The 12,044-nt window shown below is 36.4% G+C and overlaps 1 protein-coding gene across 1 annotated transcript in view; it reads right to left on the bottom strand.

Moving 5' to 3' along the window:
• Window positions 1-1,160: 1,160 nt before the first annotated feature.
• The window catches only part of LOC126293177 (ubiquitin carboxyl-terminal hydrolase 1), a 98,633-nt gene continuing 87,749 nt past the window's right edge, over window positions 1,161-12,044 (bottom strand). Inside the window, exon 9 of the mRNA XM_049986275.1 lies at window positions 1,161-10,962. Within this exon, the coding sequence (XP_049842232.1) occupies window positions 10,607-10,962 (356 nt within the window). The 3' untranslated portion in view covers window positions 1,161-10,606. The remainder of the gene's footprint in view (window positions 10,963-12,044) is intronic.

The following is a 12,044-nucleotide window of genomic DNA, read 5'->3' as shown; positions in this document are numbered from 1 at the left end:
TATTCTGTCAGCTTCTCTCAAAGTTTGTTGTAAATAATCCGCTTCAACTCAAAAGAAACAACAATGTATGTAAGTACAATACAGAAAGAAAAATCACATTCATTACTTCACATCAAGGTTGTCTTTAGCGCAAAAAGGGGCGCACAATGCTGCAACAAAAAAAATTTTTTTTGTTATTTACCAAGGATATAAAAAGTCTGACAGAGAGCAAAGTAAAATTTGAAAACAAACTGAGAAAGCTTCTCCTTGAAAACTCCTATTCTGCAGAATAATTTGTATTATTGTAGTGTGTAAAATGTAGTGGGTAGGAATAACTCATCTGAAAATAAAGTCAACAAATTAACCTATAAATGCTGTTCCATGTAATTATCCAAGGATTATGAGACTGACTAGCTAACTAAATTACATGTAATGCTTATAAACAGTCTTTAGTTAAAGAATTATTACCATACACCTTTTTCAACATCTCAAGTTTCTTTGGCACTTTTTTTGCAACTTTAAACAACTTATAGTTTATGTGATCTGAAATCCACAATGTGTGACATACAGTGAAAACAACCTCACTCTAGCAGCGTCTGGATACCGACTGACAATATTCAAATCATGTTCCAACTCAACGTTGCCTGTCTCAATAGATCAAGCTATCAGACAAATTACATCAGGAGTTGCCGCTAAAAATAGTTCATCTACTGTATTTTTTTTATCATACCTATTAGTCCATTTCAACACATCTATACCTTCAAAAAGATTTCAATTGCATGCTTAATTCACATGGATTACTCTTCTAGCCCTTTGTCTGAAAATTGACTAGCTGATTTCCACTATAATTTTGAACCCTCCATTTATAGCAAGCACTCTAAAGAATGAAGGGAATATGGAATTGCTAGTATTTACCATAACCTACAATTTCAATGAGACCATATGCAAGCAAACTTCAGATTGGGCTATCCCATCATTAGTTTGCTACTTTGTTGTAGTGCAAAAGACAAAACTTGTCAATATCCAAAGAAGAGAAAATGGATGGTACTTTGATAACACATTTGTGCACTTGCAATTACATGCAAGATACTCCTCACCTGTCACACAAGTGCAGAAAGGGTGTCATGGATGGTAGGAGGAGGTGAAGATGGTAGGTGGCAGTAAATTCCTGTATCCAGCAAACTCTTTAATACATTTATTATTTCTTAAAATTTTAGAACATCTCTTACATGTAACAATCTGCCATATTCTGAGCCATAACATAAGCAACTAAAAATATTTTAATAGAATAAATTTGAGAATACTGTAGATAGATTAGGAGCATTATGTACCCAACACACACAGGTGTGTGTGTGAAGAAATTTTGTAACATTTCCATTTCATATACTGACATATTAAAAAGCAGAGCTCATATTATACAACAAATACATCTTTTGTCTTTTAGTTTAAATGACCGAGTCAATGAAATAGTAACAAACATTACTGCACTTAAAAAACTTTATCAGGAACAAAATAAACACTAAAAATAGAACTGAATGTACCACTATAATAAAACAAGGTTAGCCTTTAAACCAGTTATTACACAACACAACATACAAATACAGCAAAACTACATTCTCATGAAAGGAGGCAACATTCAAAGCACTGCCATCCTTGAAACACAACCTATTCTCTCTCGAGTTGGATGTTTTATCATCACATCGTCTACACATGATAAGACTAAATATTGCTGCATGTTGCTTGAAAGTAGTGACAAACATTACTAAAAGAGAAGAAAATGACTGGACCAGATACTCAGACAAGAGGTGAGACTTGACCCACAGATTTTAATGTACTGAACCCAGAACTGTAAATCTCATTTGGGTTACTAACTTTGGTGCCCAAACAGACCACTGAAAATGGCATCAGTTATCTTGTGATTTTCAATTACTGCATCGAAAAGATCTGAACATTCACATACAACGCAATGCACATTTATACGGGTTATTTTCATTCTAAATTGGAACTATGGAAATTTGTTTCCGCATGAAAAATGGAACAACCCGATGCTAAGAATTTTTTTTCCATTTTAGATGAATCCATATCCTTAAAAACATTTCAGTGTCATATTGCTGAGGAGTCTGAAGATTCCATTTCCGTAAAATACACTAACAGTTTGGCATCTATCACTTTTATCAATTAAAAATAGTGACTGTCATCACTGTTAGTGGAAATATTTTCTGCTGCTTTGTTCATCAGCCTGTGCAGTAATTCACGAAAACACACAAGATTTAACATAAATTTTCTGGGCTTCCTACACTAAAACCAACAGTATTTCTGCCAGTAATAGCCTGTTAGAAGAAGAGGACTAACTGGTGAATAAGCCTCATAGCCTCTGCACTTAGCCCACTGAAATCCCTGTAATGAACCTCATTTTCAAGTCTGATCATTCAGCCCAGACAAACATTTCCTTCTTAAATGATAATTTCAAGTTATATATGAAAAATTAGATGTAAACTCAATAAATAGCTTCATTGAACTTTCTGGTTTGCCACCTAGCTCTAATAGATGACAGCTAAACATTTCACATGTACTTGACAAGACTGTGTACAAGCTGTCAGAGAAAAAAAAAAAAGAATAAAATAAATCTCTCTCTATCTTAGGTGCAGGTAGCAGTTTTGAGTTTTTATAATTATAACTTAAAAAGGTATTCTTGCTAAAGAAAACAGTAACGGATTGTACAAAACATACAGGAAGGAAAGAGAGACCACACTTATGCTTTGTTTCCTATCACATTTCTTTTTCAGCCATTTGAGTGCTGTCTGTCAATAAAATAGTATAAAAAATCACAGTATTGCAATCAGAAAAGAGTGAAGTATTGCCTTTCACTATACACAGGTGACCAAATCCAACAATAGAAAACCAGCTATGTAACAACATTCAACATGGGACTTTTCAAAAATATATAGCCTTCAGATAATGCAACAGACAAACTAGGTTACTGTAAAAATAAAAAAATTTGTCTTGTACCGCTATAACCACACATTAATAATTTCACAGCTAGTGTGTATTTTGTGGGAGTCGGAGGGGCAGGGTCAAAGGATGGAAGGAAAAATTACTTCTTGCACTGCCAAGGACTGGAATATTACACACTGAAAGACTGCTAAAGTTCCTAAATGCAACTTTATTGGTGTTCAAACACTTACGCTTCTCCATAAAAGAAGGAATCTGACAATGAGCCTATACAATGTATACGTACTTCCTAGTCTAGTATCCGAGTCAAGAAAGGCAAAACCACGGAAATATTGTGCCAACTGCGAAAAATAGTACGAGTTATGTGCACATATATAAAACAGTTCAGCAACTTTACATGTTACCAAGTATTTGATAAATCAGTCTTTACAAGTCCTGGGATACACAATTGAGAATTTTTTTTTATCTACATGAAGAGCTCAATAGCAACATTATTTACTTTCCTAGGCACACACATCAAAAGCTACCTCCCTTCACTGGATTTCTCTGACACTTAGCATACTGAACTTCCATTACTTATTATCCCTAAGCCACAAATCTCTAATGTCCTCTGCATTTGCACAATAATTTATTAAGTGAGTATTTGGCAGTCATGATCATTCATTTGCATATGGTACTTATATCCAAAGTGTGTCACAATAGTATTTCTTGCAATTTGCAACACTGTTTCCCCAACATGGAGTTCAACACTTTTAAAAAGCCTTCAAAAAGATGAAACTGACTAGGTAGCACAAATAGCGAAATTTAGGTTTTCAACAAACACTTCAAAACTTACTGGACACATGTTTTTATTTTCCACTGCAAATACCAATGTCTTCAAGATCTGTGCAGATGTGACATCCTCAGAAAACATGGCAAATAGTACATTACAAAGAGAATTGTTTTATTTGACAAATTAAGAAACAAATAATTAATGTCACCAATGTATTCTTTTGAAAACTGCAAAAATTTGATCCGACTCACATTAAGTGTATTAAACAGAACTCTTTAACAGGTACATTTACATTCTCTAAACAAGACCATTCCTCAATAAACATTTAGTTTAGAGCTTAATCTCTGTATTTTAAAAATGATGTAATTTCTTTATCATGTTTCATCAAGCAATTAGTTGACAACTTCTGCAGTCATAACTTTGACAAACAGATCACTACAGATTGACAAACAACTTTGATGGCAGCATAGGCACAAAACATTTGCCAAAGGAAATGATATAGTTTACATAATTTTCCAGCCACCTGTAACACCACATTTCTGATATTTGCTGAATGAAGCCGGCTATACTCAGTGTGCAAAGCTATCTAATTTGTTTTGCATAGCACAGTAGTTTGCATATTTCAGAATGGAAGAATGGTGAAGAGTTAAAGCAAAACTAAAAAAAATCTGTATGTCATCTCAAAAATGTCTAGTTTGCTGTACAGCAACTAGTAACACACTACCAGTAAATGCGTAAGTTACATTTTGCTAATTAACATTTCTTAAAATGTACCGTACAAAAAAGATAACTGTATCCTGATGGATCCCAAGTGGGGTTATTGTAGATTAGGGAAACTGTATGCCTCTGTAGAGAAGTGAACTAGGTTTGCAGGAAACTAAAAACACCAGTAACAGTTTTTTCTAGTCAAGAACATTTTCTGAACAAGATACCCTTACTTTTTAAAATATGCCACAGATATGTGAAGAGAGATGATAAAGCATGTTTTGAACAAACCCAAGATGGTGCTCCTTGGATGAAGATCTGAAAGTGATCAGCTATCTCCAAAATTGGTCAGCTGTGAAGATTAAAGTGAATGTATCTGGCACAAACTTGTCACAACCCAGAGTCTGTTAGCCTGTGTTTCACAACAGCCTTAGAGAAAAATAATAGGATGGAGACAAAAATGGGACTATCCTAATTACTAGGAAATATTTAACAGAGAACTGTTCCTGTAGTGAAAAACAAGGAAAAAGAATTATAACACTTTACTCAAGTTTGTCACTTTCTGTCAAAAATAAGTAATGTAGCCGAGCTACAATTTTTTAAATGGAGGTTTTTCCATATGCTACACACCATGTTCCGATACAATAAGCAAATAACTTTCTACTGATGTGCTTCTCTTACAGGAGTAAAATTATTTTAGTACAAATAGAATGCATTGGCAGTGTCTCAGGGATACGCACATCAAAGAACAGTGCAAAAATTAGAAACCTTTTGTGTTTACAGGTTACACCAGGAACTGTTGTCACATGGACAGAAATATATTAAACTGTGTACAGACAAGTTTATCCTAGGCACATACTACTGGACATTTAAAGGTTAGACTTAAATACAAAAACTATAATGAATACAGTACTACCTACCACAAAACCAAGAACAGTTAACAGGCATGCACAATAGGACAGTCATCTGTAACAATATTCATTTAAGATTTACATGCTGACACTACTGTATGGAGTTGAAAGCAGGAAATTAATGATTAAAAAGAATAACAACCAGAAAAAAAGTATATGTACAATGATGCTGGCTGCTGCCCAAAAAATACAACAGACTGAAGAAAGCCTACAGATTTAATTCAGTAGCTCCACAGCACTATTTCATTTTTAGTTTGTTATGATGATGTACTTATAACAAGGGTGTTATGATGTACAGAAAATGTCCTTAGAATATTGGCATAAAAGCTTCACCAAATCACAACTGAATGCCACGATTAAATCTGAAGTCTTAAGTTTCAGCTTTTGCCCTTTTTTTTTTCAAAAAAAGTGTTGGTGAACAATTTACTAATAAAATATTTAAATTTCACTGTTTGTGTTTGCCATAAAAGCCAATATGGATTTATTAAAATGGAGACAACTAGAGATAAGAATGTGAATGAGCTGACTAATTCACAAATGGAAAATACAAAACAACGACAAACCATGGAACTGGAGAGTAATTTGTGTGCAAAGCAGAACAGTAGATAGGTCAACAAATCCACAGCAAAAGACACATCTTAACTGTTTATGAATTTGGCACAGAATTAAATTAAGTTACAGATATTGTACGTGTAAGCGATGACTTCAAGTATCAGGAACAATTAACAGATGAGTTTAAGAGGCCTTGTCTGGTGATCACAAGGGTGCATGGCCCACAAAGTTCTGGACACACTTTCGCCATTACGCTTACGAAGGACAGCATTCTCTTTATTAAGAGATGACAGACAAGTAACATATTCAGTATTATGGAGCCTAATCTAAGAGTGAATTGAAGCGTGGAAGCTATAACTGTGTCCAGTCACGAATAAAATCTTACTGAACATTAAATGAGAAAGTTTTGCTGACCATTCAAATTTTGGTGGACCTTCATTAAGCTTACATAATAAGGAGATATTGCGAAACCCGAAATCTGGTATATAAAAACAACTGTCACATTCCCTGCACCGGACATCATAGATTTTCGTTTCATATAAGGACTATTTTAGAGTGTCAAAGTTAGCAGATGACAGTGAGATCATAGTGGTGATTTAAATATAGTTCCAGTCCACAGCAAACCATTCTCCTCCCGCCACCCCTCCACCCCCACTCACCACCTTCTCCCTAGACTGTCATCTCCAAGCTTCGTACCAGCAGACATAGTGTTTTGCTGAGCAGAATGCAAAGAGCGAAAATTAAGGCAAGAGTTCCTTCATGACTGTCTTCGTGAAGATAGATACAATACAATTTACCGACTTACACTAATATGTAACTACCTACCTCATGGTGTTATATGATTAACAGTGTGACTGATAGTTTGAAAACACTGTTCATCTGTTTTGTAATAACAGTGATTAGGAACATTTGGAAGCTATAATTAACCACCATGTATTAAAAATGAGAGAAAAAAATCATGTAGTTACAAAAAAAAAAAAAAAACAAACAAACAAAAAAAAAAAAAACAGGCCACTAAATTACAGAAGTTACACAGTACAAGTGTGCAAATGTCAAAAAATACTATTCCCAACACTGAGTTCAATGAATCTTTGTCTCTACATCCCGTATTTAATGACCCTAAATGCAACGATGATGAAGGTGAAAAGACAAGAGGTGCTGTAGCATTTCATAACAGCAAGTCGTGGCAAAAGCTGTTTGTGCCATGTGATATAGAAGGTTTTTGGTCACTGAGGTAGCGTAAGATATTTTCTACATTTCTTCAGATTGCCATGCATTCTAACGAAAACTCCACCCTTACAGAGAACACAGGTGTGCATCACGAAATAATAATGGTAGTGTGGGTGTGGTGGTGCTACTGATAAATGAGAACATTTTGAGAAATTGTAAATCTGTCAAAAACTTTATAATGCTAGTGTCCCTAATCTTAGGATAAATGAAAGAATGTTAACATCCAGATTCTACGAAGAGTACTGTGATTTTTCCACTCAGAACATACATAAGGCATGGAGAAATCAATATAGTCTCAGTCATTCTACAGCCAAGTACAGTCTGTAACAATCGATTACAAGATTCCTCTACTATCGTTGCGGATTTATTACACATCAGCTGTCAGTACTGGTACCTCTAATCAATAAATATTCTAATTCCATATATTTCTGGACATACAGATAATTGGCTTCATATCTTTTGCAAACTGAAACATGAAAAACTAAACATCAGTCAGATCTCTGAGCATGTGTTTACAAACATCATCCCCAAACAGGAGTCATACAGTAGATGCAACTTGACACAAGTTAGCTTGGTACAAGGCCAAATGTTGCCTTCAAACATTCAATTTGAAAATGATTGCAACATTCTAGAGGTGGTAGACCTGCTGAGAATTATCTGCAGTTGCAGAAGAAAGAGCATCATTTAGTAACACTAAATCCCGAATTACTACCTGTCCTCTGTAAAATAAAAATGAAAGATCTTGGTAGTCCACCAGTAGAACCAAATGTATACTCAATTTAAGTGCTTTTGCTACAGCTGCTGTTACATGAGAATATTCACATCGCATCCTAGTGAACTAGGGCACAAGCCAACAGCTCAAATACTCAGTACACACAATAGCCTGACTGAACTAACGCGGGATTACGTTAACTTCACCATGAAGTTATCACTAATATGTAATGAACCCACCAAAAAATTATGACGGGGTGAAAAATATGCATCATGAAAAATATGCGGCACTATGATACTGAAAATACAAAACTAATGCCAACAGAGGAATGTTTATCCTTGAGATTATCGTTTTTCTTGTGGAATATTTTTGTACTACGCGTAATTCTAAAGATTTTTCTTTAAAAAATGACAAACAAATGAGTAGGCACTCACACACTAACAGAATCGCATGACTGCCCATTAACACAACGACATAAGTGTTAACTTACAGCAATATGACAAAAATGCTGTAACTGGTATCCAGCAGTTACATTACTTAAAACAATATTTCCAAATTACACCAAACTAACTAAAAATACGACCTTAAAAAAGCAAGTACAGAGAAAGCGAACCAAATTGAAAGCTTCAATAAATACAAATTGCAACTATTACCACAGCGAATGTGAAACTATTTGAAAGATGTTACGTAAACTAAGTGGTGTTGACTGTGTTTACAAGTAAATTCATATATATATATACAGATAGATAGGAGCCTTAGTCCCTTGCAATCATTCCACAAGGTTGTCATTCACCAGCTTAACAACACTATTTAAGTGTCAAACATCTTTCATAAAAATCTGTCTCCTTTGAGAGAAGAGTTGTTAACTGAGCATTACTTTCGTAAATTGGTGCATCTCCCAATAAAATTATCCACACTTGCAAGCAAAAGTGTTACCTACAATTTTACACAACACAGTATCGATTTTATAAAATGATTAATAAATGTCAGTTTAAAAAAAATAAATAGGCAGTATTGCAACCTGAAACTATCCGAACACATTGTGGACATCCTCACACACACATTTCAACATGTAAATAATTTTACCAGTTACCACTGCTATTTGTATTTGAATGATCAAAGTAACAATTTGCAAACGTGCAGTTAGCCATGATTTTCCAGCCCGTACAACTAATCAGAACCGTACTATAGTGCTAAGAAGTCTGAATATTTTCCTGAGCACTGGTCACTGTAATAACTAATGGCTGAAGCAGAAACTGATAACTATCCACACAAGACTGCTAAGTAAGAAAACAGGGGGATGATATGCTTAAGAGGCAAAGGACCTGTTCTACTTTCATTTTGTTTTCTTTTCGGATTGCAGGTGGTAGTTACAAAGTGATCACTCGTCATGGAACTGTTAGTTCACTATAATCTACCATTGCTCATACCATCACTCAGTGGTATGTTGAAGGTTGGTTTGTCCTCTTCCGATCCTAGACATGACAGCAAACTGACAGTTCTTTTAAGACTTGTTTCTCTGTAAACTAAGAGATGATCTGCAGATAGTCAACACTGTCCAAAAACCGGACAATTTGCAAAAAGGAGAAAACAGACTGACAGTAAATAAGCCCATTTTGCAGAGAATTTACGATCTTTAACTTTTCAATGAGTTTCAGGATCCATTCCTGTGGCAATTCAGATCTGCTTTCGTAAGTTGCACTAGTTGCTGGGTATGATCTGATCTTTAGTGACAACAATTCTTGCTGGCAAGATCACACAATGAAATACTTCTATTCCTCAACGAAATAAAAGTATTTCTACACATCATGTTGGCTGCAAAAGTCCTTACGTTATCAGTAAAGATCAGATCGCACCCCAGTCACATGTTCAGCTTACAAAAGCACAACTGAGTTGCCACAGCAATGGATCCTGACAACCATGAGAAGCTAAAGATTGTATATTCTTTACAAAATGGTTTTATTACCCATCGATCTGTTGCCTTTCTTCGCAAAATGTTCAGTTTCAGATAATTCTGACCACTTTCAGAGTAATCTCTTAGTCATAGAGTAACTATTCTTAACGGAACTAAGAGTTCGCACTCACATCCAGGATCAGAAGACGACAAACCAACTCTCAAGAAACCAATGACCAATAGTATATGATAGTGAAGTAACAGTTCTGCAAAGACTGGTTACTGCAGGTAGGAGACAATATATGGATAGGCACATCGCCCAAAACCAGTCACTTTGAAATAAAGAGCAATCCACAGACATAAAATAAGCCTACTTTGCAAAAATAATGATTACAGATAATTCCTGCAACAAACATGGCCACTTTGGTAAATCCTTTGTTAGTTATATTTTTACAATTATAATTGCTGGAACAAGTGGGTAAAAATATGGTTTTTGCCCCCCGTTTCAATCTCTTTCAAGTGCACGTTGACCATTCAACACTAACTACACGCGAGTTGTCACCTTTAGTCATCCATTATTTCTATTCCACACTAGGATTCCTCAGTATTATATTACCATCATAATTTCAAAATTTTGAAGTGTATGCAAAGTATTAAGGATGTCACCCACGTCCGACAAGCTAAACTGAGTAAAATAGACAAACTTTACACTGAGTGCCTCTCAGATCTCGAAAGCTACAAAACTTGAAGATACCTCAATAAGTAACAGTGCTCAGTCACAGGGTACTTCACTCAACAGAAGTTCCCTGGAACGTCGTCTTGCTGGTTTGGCTCCACCACTATTAACAACTCTTCCCTCGAGATTACACGAGACCTACTACTGCAAGTGTGTGGTACAGCTACACCCGGACGTAGAAGAGTAGATACGGTGTGAGGGATGAAGTCTTCGACTGCTTGGGGCCGAGAACGTCCTCGAACTCCTTCCGGGTCAGCACCCTCACCGTCTCATCATCGCACTCGAGCCACGGCGCATCCGGCACGGCAGTGGTGTCACCCACGGGCGCCGGCAGCTGCAACCGCACGCCGCAGCACTCTGTGCCGCGGCATGACCCGCCAGCCGAGCCCGTGTCACCGACGGTCGGACCGTGGCCGGAGGCACTCGACGAGGAGATGGCCACGGATGCCGAGGAGCGTGGCCGGAAGAACTTTAAAATGCTGCCCATCTTTTCCCCACTGCTGCTGCTACTTGTCGACCCTGCAAAACAGTGACCACCTACTGAGAGACATTATAATACCTGCCAATTTTCAAAAACCAAAAATTGGAAGATTCTGTTTAAAGATCAGGAGATATGAATGATCAAAAAGCCATGGATCTTTTTTATAACCCAAGACAACTGATACAAGTTTTTTGTATGGTGTCACAAAGCTACCACTACGTAATACCTATAAAAAAAGAAATGGAAACACTCAAAGGACACACAACTATTGAAATACAGGTTGCACATGATTTTCTGATGTCAATGAACTTCAGTACCACGACAGCTCCGTCTCAAAAAAATTCTCTGCGAGTGCCAGGTGTGAGAATGAAGGTAGTGTCGATAAGATCCTGATAAATTTGTGGTTGTGGTTGTGGTGGTGGCGGCGGTGGCAGATGATGTCATACCAGAAAAATGGCGTTTCTTTCTTCTCAGTTGAGCTATACTAACCCGAGCTTTTAAGCAGCAGTAACTTTTATGGAATAATATTCATATAATTAACACACTTTGAAATATTATGTATTTTGAAATTTGTGATTTACAAAAGTCAATAAAAATTGAACTTCAGTGCTACATTAAAAACTGAATTTCCTGAGAATTTATGAAATTTCCTGGAATTCTGTGAGATTTTCCCAACTTTTCCAGGTGAAATTTAGCTCCCTGAGAATTCCAGGTTTTCCTGACAAACTGCCAGCCTGGATACATATATCTATTAATATCAACTAATGAGCAACCAAATTCTGACGAATGTCAAAAAACCAAAATGCCAGGTTTTCAGAATACACATCTAAGGTCTGATGGTGAGATGATTAGCACAAATCAGGAGACATGATGGAATAATCAGGAGTACAAGAAAAAGTGGAAAATTGTCCACTGACAGATTGCTATGCAAAGTGGCCCCAGCCAGGTTGGAGATTGGGTGTTGTGTCATCCTTACTTTCCTATCATCGTAACTGACATTACTATTAAGATGGCTGAATGGGAGGGTGGGTGGGGGTGAGGGGAGGTGAGGTGGTGATTGGGAGGGGAGGGGGGGGGGGGGAGAAGATAGAAAATTGTGTCTCCTGCCTAAATCAGGGGG

The sequence above is a fragment of the Schistocerca gregaria genome, chromosome 10 (genome assembly GCF_023897955.1).
Source record: "Schistocerca gregaria isolate iqSchGreg1 chromosome 10, iqSchGreg1.2, whole genome shotgun sequence".
NCBI classification, from domain to species: Eukaryota; Metazoa; Arthropoda; class Insecta; order Orthoptera; family Acrididae; genus Schistocerca; species Schistocerca gregaria.
This window is presented reverse-complemented; position numbering and strand designations above follow the sequence as displayed.